Source organism: Neoarius graeffei, chromosome 11 (genome assembly GCF_027579695.1).
Source record: "Neoarius graeffei isolate fNeoGra1 chromosome 11, fNeoGra1.pri, whole genome shotgun sequence".
NCBI lineage: Eukaryota > Metazoa > Chordata > Actinopteri > Siluriformes > Ariidae > Neoarius > Neoarius graeffei.
Window position 1 is genome coordinate 69,228,018 of NC_083579.1, and position 17,065 is coordinate 69,245,082.

General features: G+C 40.6%; 1 protein-coding gene across 2 annotated transcripts in view; it reads left to right on the top strand.

The window, feature by feature from the left end:
- Positions 1-17,065, top strand: part of LOC132894602 (latent-transforming growth factor beta-binding protein 2-like) — a 316,258-nt gene that overhangs the window by 231,257 nt on the left and 67,936 nt on the right. For both annotated transcript variants that reach the window (XM_060934665.1, XM_060934666.1), the window contains exons 19-23: positions 202-321; positions 12,527-12,649; positions 12,733-12,855; positions 13,045-13,170; positions 16,042-16,167. In XM_060934665.1, coding sequence (XP_060790648.1) covers positions 202-321; positions 12,527-12,649; positions 12,733-12,855; positions 13,045-13,170; positions 16,042-16,167 — 618 coding nt within the window. The remainder of the gene's footprint in view (positions 1-201; positions 322-12,526; positions 12,650-12,732; positions 12,856-13,044; positions 13,171-16,041; positions 16,168-17,065) is intronic.

Here is a 17,065-nt window from a genome sequence, read left to right on the forward strand (position 1 = left end):
ATTTTATTTTATTTTTTGCAACACATGTGTATCGTCATATTACGTTTTTATTTTGGATGGTTTCTGTTTGTTTCTTTGTGAAATCTTCCTCTATAACAGCTAAGCATAACTCATGCACAGATGATTAGCTCACCTAATCTAATTGAGTTATGTGAATGCGTTAGTTGAAATTAAATCCCCCCTTCTCCCTCGGCATTACAGATGTGGATGAGTGCAGGAGCCCTGGTGTCTGCCCCAGTGGTAAATGTGTGAACACACACGGCTCCTTCAAGTGCCAAGCATGTGGCCCTGGATTCAGGCCTGACTCTGGGAGATGTCTGGGTAAGAGGCTCCATCTGGGTTTTCCGTATTTCATTTTATGATTGTGTAATAATAATATTATTCCCTCAGTCTGGCATGGGCTGGAAGTATAGACTTGGTTTTGGCAGTGTTCCACATGACTTAAGGAGGCATGTCAACAGTGTGTGCCCCCTTTAAAGTGTTGATAGTCAATTTTTATATATATACAGTATATATATTTTTTAGAATTGCCATGAGGTGATTGATTTCCTGTGCCTGATTTAATGCTAAATATTATTTTATCTCAAAGCAATTGAGGAATTAACCCTGACACTTTAATTAAACTCAGTAACCCTTTGAAACCTGTGCCATTACTACATGTGACCTAACTGTCAACTTGTTAGATATAATGAATGTTAAATTAAAGAAAGCATATAGCAAGTTGTAGCAGCTAAACCTCATTAGGTGGGCATCTTTATAGCCAGGGGCGCCGCCAGAAATTTTGGGCCCCATGAAAGATTAGAATTTTGGGCCCCCCAACTTTGCCCACCCTCGTCACAATTGCACTATTGTCATTATTTGACTTTTGATAGTGGTTTGGTAGGGCGGAGGTCCCCCTGAGGCTGAATCTGTGCATATTTAGGGCATCCCATTAGTTATGAAACTGGTTATTAGCACTAGTTATTAGCACCAGCATAACATAATATTTCATCTTGTTTATCACACAAGTCAGTTCAGTTATTAAAATGGAAAAAATGTCACTGTACAAACTGTAAAAGTGTTCTCTTGATAGGCTAATCCAACCACGTTCATACTGTTCATTTACCATTCGCTAATATTTTGAACACACATGTGAGCGATAGCTACCTTTCTTTGGGAAAAACTGAGTGACCAGTTGCCTGCCTCTCCGGTCCCTCTCAGCTTTCAGCTGCCTTTCTTTACGTTTTTGACAGCCACTCTTCATATTTAGCGATCATAGACTGTACGCACTCCACTGCTGGCTGGCTGGCTGCTGCACCGTGACACAGCAGCAAGTAGCGTTGCACTGATCAGCACACGGATTTAACGCATCGCGCTTCTACCAGAACTGGACCGTACCATTTCGCAAAAGGGGGAGGGTTAAATGACAATATGTTGAAGAACTCAAGAAATAGACAACCTTGTTCAATTAGCTCATTTTACCAGATGGAATATTGCATTGTTGTTATTTCAAAAGTCTTATTAAAATCATTAAAAGCATATTATCAGCCCCTTAAAGGGCCCCATGGCAGTGCTGGGCCCCTAGAATTGTTCTAACCTTTCCCCCCCTGGCGGCGCCCATGTTTATAGCTTTTGAATGTCGGGCGTCTTCTCACGGAGGCACTTCCAACTCTTTTGCTCTTCAACTGTCATCCCTCTTTTTTTTTCCCCAGTGCCTCAGATATTTTTATCTAATATCTATCCCCTCTCTTGCCACAAGTTCAACCCAAAGAGTTCCACCCACACTCTTTAAACACTTTGCCTTATTAGTATGGATCTATTACTGCTGTAAAAGATTGTTTGCAATACTTCAGTTTGGGAGAGTCAAAATATTTCTGCCTTGGCCACAGCCTTAAACAAACAGAATATTATTTTTGGACAGTTCTGGACGCTGCAGCAAATCCCAGTGTAGAAAGGCTCATTTTTAGAAGTTTAAGGATGGGAGGACAGAGATAGACCACTGGGGCAAGAGGTCATCAGACTGCATATTACTCCCTAAGCATTGCTGTGTTTGGCATAGTGCATGATATAGCTTAAAAAAAAAAGGAATAGTATTTTAAGGTATTTCAGTGAAAGCTTGGACACTGGACTGGACAATGTTAGTAATACGAGAAATATGAGCAAATAAAAAAAGGATTTTAATGCTAGTAGACAAGGCAAGTGAATGTACGGTAAGTGTGGTTTCACTTTTAGAAACAAGGTACTAAACCATACCATTTATTATTTCTGCATTGGTGTAGTTTGGAGGACACCTTTTACTTTTACTTGGGAAAGTAACTGTAGTGTACCTTAAAGGGCACATCTTGGGTATATTTAGGAGCAAGATCAATGTAATTCTCTTATTTTATATTAAACTTTGGTCAAATATCTGTCACATTTTGCATTTTGTGCAAATTTTTTTTACCTTGCGCAATACCAGAAAAATTCAGTTGAAATCAAGCCATTTGAGGCGAATTGGTCCGCCTCTGAAAAAACTTGGCATTTGGATTTCCTGGCAAACATTGATTTTCGTGACGTCACGTGCGGGACGTCTCCTTCTGAATCCTACATCAGCATTGGTTTGTTTATGAGAAAACGACCTGGTGGTTTTCTGCAAATTTCTTCAACGTTATCATGTAATTATTAAAATGGTTCTTCTTCGTCTTCCTGGCTCGGGGCTATTTGCTGATCAGAAGAAGAAGAAACCTTTATTTGTCACATGCACACTTCAAGCACAGTGAAATTCATCCTCTGCATTTAACCCATCTGAAGCAGTGAACACACACACACACACACACACACACTCAGAGCAGTAGGCAGCCACACCAGAGCACCCGGGGAGCAGTCAGGGGTCAGGTACCTTGCTCAAGGGCACCTCAGCCCAAGGCCGCCCCACGTCAACTTAACTGCATGTCTTTAGATTGTGGGGGAAACCGAAGCACCCAGAGGAAACCCACGCAGACACGGGCAGAACATGCAAACTCCACACAGAAAGGCCCTCGCCAGCCACTGGGTTCGAACCCGGAACCTTCTTGCCGTGTGGCTAACCACTACACCACCGTGCCGCCACACGCCAAGGAGGCTCAAACCAGTAGGGCTGCAGCCCTTCCACCGCCGTATTATTTACATCCCCAGTGTTGTCTCCGTCGTCTTCACTATTTGAATCATCATCAAATCCAAACAGATGAAGCCCCAGTTCTGACGTCATTATATTCTTCATCCAAAGGTGAAGTAACATTATGCTCAGGCGACAATTCCATATTTCAATGCAAAATCGCTAGTTGCTAAACTTGGTCTACACAGACTGTGCACTGAATCCATGCAGGGTCTCTCAGCCTGCTGGCGGATCCGCACGTGACGTCACGAATCTGCATCAATCTGGCTCCAGACTCCCTTGGGATTTTTCCAGACGCGTTTTGTTATTTTATTTTTTTTCTGCTGTAGACAGATGGCCTTGTGCAAAATTACCCTTCTGGATGAGTGTGTAAAGGGACATACTTTCATATAAAAAAACACTAAATTGGTCCAGGATATGCCCTTTAACCCTCATCCTACCATGCTATTTTACACCTGAATCTTACCATGTGGGGTCCATTTGGACCCCAATACTTTTCTTTAAAATTAAAGCTTATAAAGACAAAATCACCAGATAAGTTTTGTTCAGAACATCTTGTATTAATAACAGCAATACACTAAAGGGCCCAAGGCATAAAGAACACACTTAACCTTCATCCTACCAGCCAATTTTACATACACAAACTACCAGGCGGGGTCCGTATGGACCCCAGGAGGGAATACCTTGAAATCAATGCAGTAAGAACCAATTCAATGCAGCAAACAGACATAACTTTATTGAAGAACAAAATCCACTATGGCTGAATATCAATGATGTATTATAAATGCAATAACATTGCAATAATATTGCAATAACTAGCATACATGTAGCAAATTATAGCGCCACAAAAAAAATTGGCATTATATACATGATTTTTGCAGCTCATGCAGCTGTAAAACATTCTGGATTACAACTTAGGTCTTTTCTTACAGAATTTAAAACAAAAAAGTAATTGTAAAATAATTTAGGGCTTTTGTTTTGCAGCCTGTGCTTATTGCAGCAGTGGGGTCCACGCGGACCCCAAGAAGGAATGCCTTGGTAGTTTCATTATGGAACATAAAAGAAATAAAAGAAGTTAACTTTCAGTGTGCTATTCAATTATAGAATGAAAGACAGATAAACTTTACTCTGGGGTCCGGTTGGACCCCAGTAACAAATTAATTATACCTTCACAATGCAAAAAGCTGATCTTCCGGTGCTTTAGTGTTTTAATTAAGACATAAATTCCGACAAATTCATAAAACGGTGAGGCAGTATGTCACATATTTTTAAAATGGCAAACAAACATATAGGTGCGGGGTCCAGATGGACCCCACTTGGTAGGATGAAGGTTAAAGGGATCCTCCAGTGTTAATTCTCAAACTTATTTGAAGTAAAAGTAGCCACAGATTTCAAAACTCAAACTTTCATTTTCAGAGACCAAATAGTGTTCGAGAAAAATGTATTTTCTTTAAAATGCCAGATGGGCTTGGCATAGGCAATGACGTCAGGTAGTGGTCGCTTGGAGCAACTCAGCTGTTTATATTCTCTGTTTACATTGTAGTTTTGCTAGTTTTACATGTATTTTACCGAATTTATCGGTTTTTAAATAAGTACACAGCAAAATTCTCAGAGTTCATTTCCCAGTGTTAAGCAAAAAAGTGTTAAAATATAGAGTTGAAATGACACTGTAAAAAGTTGATTTAATTGTGAAGGAGTCAATTGTGTATTTATGAAGTGTTAAATTAACCCTGCAGAGATTGGGACAAAATAAACACCAGCATAGTGTTAAAATTGAATTGCTCAGAGTTGATTTAACACTATAAAATTTCCTGTGTATGCCTCATTGTGTAGCATATAAATGCCACAATGATGCTAAAAAGAAAGCACAAGCTGGAATTAGACTCCATTTCCGCAGAGAAAATGCCTCACCAGATGACAGTAGGTACCATTTTTATCCCCCACTGGCCTAAAGACCCAAAAGGGGATTACGTCATGGTGATTTCCGTCCGTCCGTCTGTCCATCCATTCCAGGAAGGGTGCGCACCTTCTGAAATCAGCTTCTCTCACAATTTTTGGAGGAATTTCATGAAACTTGGCAAGATTCTTTGTTATGTATCGGTAATACGCATATTATAATTTCGTTCAATTCAGTCACATTTTACCAGAGTTACAGCCCTTGATTAACAAAATTATACTTTGACAAGTTAATGGGAGTGTGTTTTCCATCTGAAATCAACTCCTCTCACAATTTTTGGAGGAATTTCACCAAACTTGGCAAAAGGCCTTGTTATATGACAATTGTATGCATATTGAAATTTCATTTATCATTCATTCATTATCTCTAGCCGCTTTATCCTTCTACAGGGTCGCAGGCAAGCTGGAGCCTATCCCAGCTGACTACGGGCGAAAGGCGGGGTACACCCTGGACAAGTCGCCAGGTCATCACAGGGCTGACACATAGACACAGACAACCATTCACACTCACATTCACACCTACGGTCAATTTAGAGTCACCAGTTAACCTAACCTGCATGTCTTTGGACTGTGGGGGAAACCAGAGCACCCGGAGGAAACCCACGCGGACACGGGGAGAACATGCAAACTCCACACAGAAAGGCCCTCGCCGACCCCGGGGCTCGAACCCAGGACCTTCTTGCTGTGAGGCGACAGCGCTAACCACTACACCACTGTGCCGCAGAAATTTCATTTAATTTGGGCAAATTGTTACCAGAGTTATGCCCTTGATTATTAACAAACTTGTACTTTGGCAATTTCATCAAGGTGTGCTTGCTTTCTCAAATCAACTTTCCTCACAATATTTATTATTATCCCCCGCTGGCCGAAAGTCCCGAAGGAGGATTATGTCATGGCGATGTCCATCTGTTCATCTGTCCATCCGTCTCAGGAAGGGTACTCACCTTCTGAAATCAACTCCTCTGACAATTTTTGGAGGAATTTCATGAAACTTGACAGGATTCTTTGTTATATGTCGGTAATACGCATATTGCGATTTCATTCAATTCAGTCGCATTTTACCAGTTTGATGGCCGAGTTGCCAGCGGGGGATATTGTGCTCTCAGAGCACTCTTGTTATGATGGTCTTTGGAACTCACAATCTCCCGGTCAAGAGGCAGACACACTAATCACTAGGTCAGATCGGAGTACAAATGAGTTCTTAGGCCAGTCTTTTTAAGTTGTCTGAGTATAATCAGTTCCACTCTTTAAAAAAACAAAACAAAACGATGGAGCATGGTTACTGAACATACCACTCATTGGGTTCTAAACAGGACACATCAGAGATATCTCATTGATGCTACAGCCTGTATATTTCAAGGTTAATTAAGAGGTAAAGTGCATATTCTGGACCAATTTTGTGGGGGTTTTTTAGATGAAAGTATGTCCCTTTACACACTCATCCAGAAGAGTAATTTTGCACAAGGCCATCTGTCTACAGCAGAAAAAAATAAAATAACAAAACGCGTCTGGAAAAATCCCAAGGGAGTCTGGAGCCAGATTCGTGACGTCACCTGCGGAAGCGCCAGCAGGCTGCGTGAGCTTTGCACGGTTTCAGTGCACAGCCTGTGTAGACCAAGCGCTCCCATTTCTCTCTCATTGTCCGGTCTTTTGGAAAACTATGAGTACTAATCCCAGCAAGATTTGTGTTGCTACACCCTCCTACGATACATCTGTTAACCATTTTAATAATTACGCGATAACGTTGAAGAAATTTGCAGAAAACCACCAGGTCGTTTTCTCATAAACAAACCAGCGCTGGCGTAGGATTCAGAGGGAGGCGTCCCGCACGCGATGTAATGAAAATCATTGTTTCCCGGGAAATCCAAATGCCAAGTTTTTTCAGAGGCGGACCAATTCGCCTCAAATGGCTTTATTTCAACTGAATTTTTCTGGTATTGCGCAAGGTAAAAAAAATTGCACAAAATGCAGAATGTTACAGATATTTGACCAAAGTTAAATCTAAAATCGAATTACATTGATCTTGCTCCTGAATTTTCTCCCAGAATCCTTCACACACCCAGTGAACTGTACAATCTCATTGCTACGTAGAGAAACATTCTGTGAAGTGCACTGGACTTCAGGAACAAGGCAAAGATTCAGCACTTGACCAAAATAAATACATAAATCAATCACTGTGCACCTTCATCAGACGTTCAGCAAGCATTTGGCAGCAGAAAATTCACAGGAAATGTCACTTCATTAAATTTGATTGCTGTGGACCTGTGCTACAAAAAGAGTCTTTTTTTTTTCTTGGCACTTTTACGAAACTAATTCCTTACTTAACTTCCACAAAGTCTTACACGACGTGTAAGCATGGACTGTTGCAACACAAAGTCCTTCTTATATAAATTCAGCTTGCTGCTTTTTTTAATGTTGATTGCCAAGAAAACAGGTCAAAGATGCCACAGTAGAAACTATGGCCTATAATTATATTACTCTGTATTGTCTGAATTAGTTTCCTTTGTCGTATTTTTCCCTTTTTTTCTTTTCTTTCTTTTTTTTTAGGCACGCACGTTACATATCCTTGCGTGTTTATAAGTTTCATTAAAATGTTAGAAAAAGTTCAGTGTTGTCACTTGCGAAAACAAACTTGCATTTCCAGCCAATGCAATCAGGATTTTTCCTTGAAGGATGAAGGATGTAGGTTCAAACATTCACTGGTGTATTTGGTAAATGGATTATGTGAGGGATAATTCAGGGTTGAGTTAGAAGCAGGTTATACAAGGTTCACCTCAGCTCCTTTGCCCTTTGTGGTACCAAAACAAGGCAGGCTTTTTTTTTTTTTTTTTAACTGCCTACAGAGCGTATGTGAATAATGTCACTTTCTCCGGCCATTTCCTCAGTCAATCGCCTGTAACGCAGACATTAGTGGCCAGTTGGCAGGTTAGTGGATAAGACTATTTGCGAGTGTGATAGGGAAAACAGCACAGGTTTCTTTCAAACGCTTATCGGGGAAGACTCTGAGAAATACCTGGAGATTGCAGAAACAAAGCTGTAGAGGACGCTGACAGAAATCTGGCTGATGCAGTGGCAGTGAACACAAAGCTCTGCTTGTGTCTTTTCACCTCAGAGGTCCTCTGTGTCTGCTCTCTCGCTCCCATCCTGCTCGAAACCATCAGCTGTCTGGAAAGATTATGAAAGATGTTGGACAAATAAGCAAATACAATGCATGGGAGATGGATCTGACCAGTGTTGAACATATAAAACATGACAGGGTGTGCTGTTATAGGAAAATAATCAACAGCAGGGTAGTATGATGTGTTGAAGTTGATTATTTTCCAGTCCTGATGTGTTGTATTCTTTTTATACCACAGCAATTTGCCATTGAATGCATTTATTAAAGAAAGAAACAACATACCTGTACTTTTTCCATTTATAGTTATGTTAAAACTGGACGGCCTTTCAATTTCATAAAATCAGTGAAATTTAGTTCTGTCTGAAATTTGGTCATTGTGATATATGTTTATTTCTGTAATATCTAAAAAATATCAGGCCATTCTGTGGCTGGGAAGTTTTTTTTAATTTGAGGGGATTCCCAAGCAAATAATGCGCATGAAATCGCTTGCTTTGCGCAGTCAAGCAGACAGAGGAAGTCCGTGTGCGCATGCGCAGGTTTACCTTCTTCTTTTGGGTTTTACGGCAGCTGGCATCCACAGTGTTGCATTACTGCCATTTACAGGTTTACCTTTGACCGTGCACTGACAGTTACATCATTCTGTCGCTGATCACACCGAGGTGCTCGCTGACCGTCGATATTTATTAGTTTCGTCCTGCGTTTCCTTTCCTTCACAACATAACGTCTTTGCTTCTCGCTTTCCGTTACTGTAGTTGGTCTTTCACGTTTCATTCGCATCTTCTATTTTCCTCTCCTGTGTCAAATTTGTATCCCATAATGCCTTGCGTGAACGGGAAAAGGCCACCATGTGATGCATGACGTAGTATCTTGTATTGCGCCATGGTGAAGCAAGAAAACATACAGTGGTGCTTGAAAGTTTGTGAACCCTTTAGAATTTTCTATATTTCTGCATAAATATGACCTAAAACATCATCAGATTTTCACACAAGTCCTAAAAGTAGATAAAGAGAACCCAGTTAAACAAATGAAACAAAAATATTATACTTGGTCATTTATTTATTGAGGAAAATGATCCAATGTTACATATTAGGGCTGCGTACCTAAACATAACATCAGGTACAGGTACAGGTACCGGTACAGAGGTTTAGGTACAGGTCCGGACCTGTACCTGTACCTGAACAATTTGACAAATTCTTCTGAACTTCTTCAATAATGACAGAAACATTAATAAACTGTTGACAACTTGTCAGTATCTTTATTCAAAGAAAACCGAACATAACTAGGTTTCCTACCTCACTTCTCAGTCACCCTCTCAGTCTCACACTTAGTTAACTTGGGACAAAAAGTCATGTTGTCTCACAGCGAGAAGTGACTACACTAGAGTACTACAGACTACGCGCAGTCCGCGGCCTTTAACTTAAGCGGCAAAATTACACAAAGCAACAAAGGCTGCCAATGCCAGCAAAGGAAAAATGGCTGACCTGCTTTTGAGTCTTTTTGACCAATCAGAACGCTGGATCAGCCAAGCTCTCGCAATGTCTCGTGAGACTGTGGCGAGAGGATCTCAAATCAAAGATGGCTATGATTTCAAGTTTCAGTGCGGCATTTTACGTCTTTTCCAGTGCTAAATTTTCGTCTTTGTGGTAGGATTTACGCATCTTCAGTCACAAAATAAGCAGATACTTGGTGTAAATTTATATCGGTACAGTACCGGGACTTCATGATCCGGTATTTTGGACGTGTACTGAATCGATTTTCACGGTACAGTACCGGTACGCAGCCCTATTACATATCTGTGAGTGGCAAAAGTATGTGAACCTCTAGGATTAGCAGTTCATTTGAAGGTGAAATTAGAGTCAGGTGTTTTCAATCAATGGGATGACAGTCAGGTGTGAGTGGGCACCCTGTTTTATTTAAAGAACACGGGTCTATCAAAGTCTGATCTTTACAACACGTGTTTGTGGAAGTGTATCATGGCACGAACAAAGGAGATTTCTGAGGACCTCAGAAAAAGCATTGTTGATGCTCATCAGGCTGGAAAAGGTTACAAAACCACCTCTAAAGAGTTTGGACTCCACCAATCCACAGTCAGACAGATTGTGTACAAATGGAGGAAATTCAAGACCATTGTTACCCTCCCCAGGAGTGGTCAATCAACAAAGATCACTCCAAGAGCGAGGCGTGTAATAGTCGGCAAGGTCACAAAGGACCCCAGGGTAACTTCTAAGCAACTGAAGGCCTCTCTCACATTGGCTAGTGTTAATGTTCATGAGTCCACCATCAGGAGAACACTGAACAACAATGGTGTGCATGGCAGGGTTGCAAGGAGAAAGCCACTGCTCTTCAAAAAGAACATTGCTGCTCGTCTGGAGTTTGCTAAAGATCACGTGGACAAGCCAGAAGGCTATTGGAAAAATGTTTTGTGGATGGCTGAGACCAAAATATAACTTTTTGGTTTAAATAAGAAGTGTTATGTTTCGAGAAAGGAAAACACTGCTTTCCAGCATAAGAACCTTATCCCATCTGTGAAACACAGTGGTGGTAGTATCATGGTTTGGGCCTGTTTTGCTGCATCTGGGCCAGGATTAAGGTCAGGACTTTGACTTGGCCATTCCAAAACATTAACTTTATTCTTCTTTAAACATTCTTTGGTAGAATGACTTGTGTGCTTAGGGTCATTGTCTTGCTGAATGATCCGCCTTCTCTTGAAATTCAGTTCATGGACAGATGTCCTGACATTTTCCTTTAGAATTCGCTGGTGGTGGTAGTATCATGGTTTGGGCCTGTTTTGCTGCGTCTGGGCCAGGACGGCTTGCCATCATTGATGGAACAATGAATTCTGAATTATACCAGCGAACTCTAGGAAAATGTCAGGACATCTGTCCATGAACTGAATCTCAAGAGAAGGTGGGTCATGCAGCAAGACAATGACCCTAAGCACACAAGTCATTCTACCAAAGAATGTTTAAAGAAGAATAAAGTTAATGTTTTGGAATGGCCAAGTCAAAGTCTTGACCTTAATCCTGGCCCAGATGCAGCAAAACAGGCCCAAACCATGATACTACCACCACTGTGTTTCACAGATAAGGTTCTTATGCTGGAAAGCAGTGTTTTCCTTTCTCCAAACATAACACTTCTTATTTAAACCAAAAAGTTCTATTTTGGTCTCGTCTGTCCACAAAACATTTTTCCAATAGCCTTCTGGCTTGTCCACGTGATCTTTAGCAAACTACAGACAAGCAGCAATGTTCTTTTTGGAGAGCAGTGGCTTTCTCCTTGCAACCCTGCCATGCACACCATTGTTGTTCAGTGTTCTCCTGATGGTGGACTCATGAACACTAACATTATCCAATGTGAGAGAGGCCTTCAGTTGCTTAGAAGTTACCCTGGGGTCCTTTGTGACCTCACCGACTATTACACCCCTTGCTCTTGGAGTGATCTTTGTTGATCACTCCTGGGGAGGGTAACAATGGTCTTGAATTTCCTCCATTTGTACACAATCTGTCTGACTGTGGATTGGTGGAGTCCAAACTCTTTAGAGATGGTTTTGTAACCTTTTCCAGCCTGATGAGCATCAACAACACTTTTTCTGAGGTCCTCAGAAATCTCCTTTGTTTGTGCCATGATACACTTCCACAAACATGTGTTGTGAAGATCAGACTTTGATAGATCCCTGTTCTTTAAATAAAACAGGGTGCCCACTCACACCTGATTGTCATCCCATTGATTGAAAACATCTGACTCTAATTTCACCTTCAAATTAACTGCTAATCCTAGAGGTTCACATACTTTTGCCACTCACAGATATGTAATATTGGATCATTTTCCTTCATAAATAAATGACCAAGTATAATATTTTTGTCTCGTTTGTTTAACTGGGTTCTCTTTATCTACTTTTAGGACTTGTGTGAAAATCTGATGATGTTTTAGGTCATATTTATGCAGAAATATAGAAAATTCTAAAGGGTTCACAAACTTTCAAGCACCACTGTAAGACGAGGTAATGAAAGGGGGAAAACCATGGTTTAAGCTAAATACACGCGATGGGAGTGGTAATATGGTGGTCAGATGGTTTCACTCGTCTCTGCAGCGGGGAATAGGCTATGAGCTCTCCAGGTTTTATATAGAGCTCAGTGGGTATAATTTGGGGGACGAGTGGGGGTCTGTACTGGCTTCTCCGATTTTACAGAAAGCATTCCTTCCTGTGACATGAGTGACCAAATAGTTTATTATGATCTTATTTTTAAATGTTTTATTATATTTTTCACCATTTTCCATTTCCTTAATAAACATGCCTATTCAGTCTCTTATCAATTAATTTTTGTGCTTATTTTTTTCAGACATTAATGAGTGTCAGATGGCAGCTGTGTGTACTAATGGTCAGTGTGTGAACACTGAGGGTTCCTTCACTTGTACATGCAACCATGGATACCAAACAACTCCTGACAACAAAAGCTGCCAGGGTACATATATGAAACATATATTGGTATGCACGCTTACACACGGTTAGCATTCAGGTTTGACAACCATACTGTCTCTGTTCCAGATGTGGATGAGTGTCTACTCCCAGACATCTGCACTCACGGCACATGTGTTAATGTTCCGGGCTCACACAGGTGCAGCTGTAACACAGGTTACCAAAACAGCCCTGATGGCAAAGCTTGTGTGGGTATGTACCTTACACTGGATAATATTCTGCTTTATACTCAACTTGACTGAAAGAGATATTGATTTTGTTCAGGTAGCAGGTTTATTACAGGGATCTGAATTAATGACCACTGGCTTTGAGTCAAAGTACTTGTAAGTACCAGATCTAACACTAAGATACAGTGAACGTAAAGCAATGCCTGCTTTTCAGATGTCGATGAATGTGCTGAGCCCAGCCTGTGTATGCGAGGTGTGTGTGTTAACACTGTTGGCTCCTTCACCTGTACCCAGTGTGAGGTTGGATACACTCTCTCCGAGGACAGACAGAGGTGTGAGGGTGAGTCATGATCCGGCCACTTAACACTTAAACCTATATTTGTGCTCAGATTAGCGATGTTGACATGAGGACCCTCGATTGCATTGTATGTTATCGCGCTGTATTTATAGTGTTACACTTCACAATAAAACATGTTTCATGTCCTTGCTTTGTAGTATTTTATCAGACTTTTCTAGCTAGAATAGCTAAGAAAAGAAATGTAATGATGCTGCTGGAAATGTAATGATGCTGCTGGAATCTTAATTTCCCTGAGGGAACCCTCCCAAAAGGATCAATAAAGTTTTATCTAATCTAATCTTATCTAATCTAATTTAAGCTGTGTCAAGTCTGTTCAAGCTTACACAACACAACACATGTTCATTTTTACCTCGCCCACGATGGAGTAAATGGTGGGGGGGGTGTTGTTTGTTTGTGTGTCTGTTAACAATCTAGCGTCTAGACGGTTGCACCGATTGACTTCAAATTACCTGATTAAATTTTGGGGGCAGTCAAGGTCACTGGAAAGGTCAACCTTTTGGTCAAAATAACATATTTTCCATTATAACTCAAAAACGGTTGCCAATAGACAGATGTTTACTATTATGAGCGTATAGGAACTCCCATATGGCCTTTCATTTGGCACCATGATCTTTGAGCTTGAGTCACCTTGAAAGGTCAAACTCAAGGTCATGGATTTTCAGAGGGCTGTAACTTGAAAACGGTTGATGGTAGACAGATATTCACCATTATCAACTTATAGCAAGTGCCATATGGGCTTTCATTTGGCACCATGATCTTTGGCCTTGAGTGACCCTGAAAGGTCAAACTGAAGGTCATGGGTTTTCAAAGGGCTATGACTTTAAAATGGTTCATGATAGCCAGATGTTTACCATCATCAACATATAAGAAGTCCCATATGGGCTTTCAGTTGCCGCCATGACCTTTGACCTTGAATGACTTTGAAATTGACATTTCAAGGTCATGGATTTTCATAGGACTATAACCTGACAGCTGATGATTGAGAAATATTACCATTATCAATATATAGGTATAAACTAAGTGCTGCCAGGTGAGGTTCGTTTTGCCTGGCAAATATTATCTTTCATTATTTAAGATATTAAATGTTCGTTATGTAATGTGATATATGGCAGTCTAATCGTATAATATGGTGTGATTCGTTAACTCATGTGGCCATAAGGCTGATGAGCTGTTGCCATGGCGTGGCATCCATCGTCCATCCATTCATCCATCATCCACAATTCAGTTAAATCGTATCTCCTCCGTCAGTTCTCCACGGATTTCGTTCCGATTATTTTGTTTGAAAAACTCATCACTCGTTTTGCCAAATTTTATTGCTAACGAGTGAGTAATTAGGCCAAATTAACAAATTTTCAAGGCCTCTCGCAAGAATTGTATCTCCTCTCTCATTTCTCCTCCGATTCCAGTTCTGATCGATGTTTTGGGTTAATCTTCCCATGAGGAACAAAACATGGTTGGTTGGTTGGTTGTTGATTTTCCTGTTGTGAACAATTTTCAGTTAAATTGTGTGTCCTCCCTCGATTCTCAATTTATTTCAGCTCTGATTGTTTCCTTTTGAAAGAACTAGACCTTCTGCACAACACTTGGCCATTGTATTGTCAAATTTTTGCTAACGAACTACTAATTAGGTCACCTTTATGAGTTTTGGGACTTCTCATTAGAATTATATCTCCTCTCACAGTTCTCACCCAATTCCAGTTCTGATCGATGTTTTGGGTAGATCTTCCCTCAGGGAACAAAACTTGGTCGTTTGTTTGTTGACTTTCCTGTTGTAAACAATTTGTTTACAACTTTGCTTATTTTAGTAAAATCGTGTCTCTTACTTCAGTTTTCAATGGATTTCAGTTCTGGTTGTTTTATTTGAAAGAACTTGACCTTCTGCACAAAACTTGGTCATTGTATTGTCAATTTTTTGTGAACAAATTCGTAATTAGGTCAACTTAACACATTTTCTTCTGACTAGAATTGTATCTCCTCTCACAGTTCTCACCTGATTTCAGTTCTGATCGATGTTTTGGGTCGATCTTCCCTCGGGGAACAAAATTTAGTCCTTTGCTGATTTTCCTGTTGTAAACAATTTGTCGTGGAGGTTGGTCCTCTGTCACATTGTCACATTTCAGTTCTGTTTGATCTTTTGGTAGTCATGGTTGTTTTGATGGCAGGCCAGATGAGCTGCTACGTCCTTGACGTTCTGGTTATGTTGCCTTGCCATCATTCAGCAGGTTATGCTGTACTTGGTGTTTAATAATTGTGTTCTATGTGACTCTTTTTTACTTTGAGCACTTGCTCCTTTAAGGTTCTTTGCATGGCCTTATTGCGATGTGATGTGTAGACAAGATATCTCATCTCATCTCATTATCTCTAGCCGCTTTATCCTGTTCTACAGGGTCGCAGGCAAGCTGGAGCCTATCCCAGTTGACTACGGGCGAGAGGTGGGGTACACCCTGGACAAGTCGCCAGGTCATCACAGGGCTGACACATAGACACAGACAACCATTCACACTCACATTCACACCTACGGTCAATTTAGAGTCACCAGTTAACCTAACCTGCATGTCTTTGGACTGTGGGGGAAACCGGAGCACCCGGAGGAAACCCACGCGGACACGGGGAGAACATGCAAACTCCGCACGGAAAGGCCCTCGCCGGCCACGGGGCTCGAACCCGGACCTTCTTGCTGTGAGGCGACAGCGCTAACCACTACACCACCGTGCCGCCTAGACAAGATATAATCTGTGATTTGTCGTAATTCATTACTTTTGTTGTTTGTTATTTTAACCTTTTGTATGTTAAGTACCTTTATATTTTGGATTAAAAATGGAAAAGTACCAATGATATTATTCTTTCCCACAGATATAGATGAGTGTCGCTCCTTGTCTACGTGCCCGAATGGCATCTGTCTGAACTCAGAGGGTTCGTATTCTTGTGTAAATTGCCCCACTGGTTTCATTGTCTCATCAGATGGAGAGCTGTGTGAAGGTGAGTGACATACCGTACTACGTATGATGTTCAGTATGACTTGTATGCAATATTTGAAAAATTCTATACAGGTTTTACCTGGAATCTTGTTTTATAGAGAAACAACATTTGGTAGGATGTAATTTAAGTGTTCATCTTTTGTTTGCATTGTTGCTGCTGTCATTATGATGATTATGCTTTTTATTCAGTTGAACTTCATTGAGTGTTACAGTCAAAGACTGTCAAATAGGACAAGCATTTTTGACAAGTTTTCAAAGTTTGAATGTTGTTGTGTCTGCATGGGTTTTCTCAACATGCTCTGGTGTCCTCCCACAGTCCAAAGACATGTGGATTAGGTTAAATGGCTATTCTAAATTCACCATAGGTGCAATTGTGAGTGTGAATGGATGTGTCACTCTGTGTTAGTTGCAGAGGTGGACAGAGTACCCAAGTTCATTACTTAAATGAAAGTACAGATCCCACTGGTCAAATGTGACTCTGATACAAGTGAAAGTTGTACAGTGAAATTTTTACTTAAGTTAAAGTACTGAAGTACTTGCTTTTAAAAATACTTAAGTAATTAAAGGGCATTTTCTGTCAACGCATTGTTGTATTATTGCCACAACGCTTACAAAACCTAATGCCTCTGAAGCAACCGACTGGATTTACTGACTCGCTTGTAGAACCTGTAGAATAAACGCCTGCTCGAACGTTACAAAATGAAACAACTGAACTGACAAAAAAGATCCATTGTCATTTTCAAGTTTTTTTTTTTTTTAACTTTTACCCATCCCCACAAAGCAGCATGATAGTGTTCTGATACAGCTCTGGCAGTGTCAGAAACATCAATAAAATGCTAGCTAGTTTTTCTTTTTGGCTACTGGTAAAAAATGCATAGTCGCTATAGTAATTATGCAAG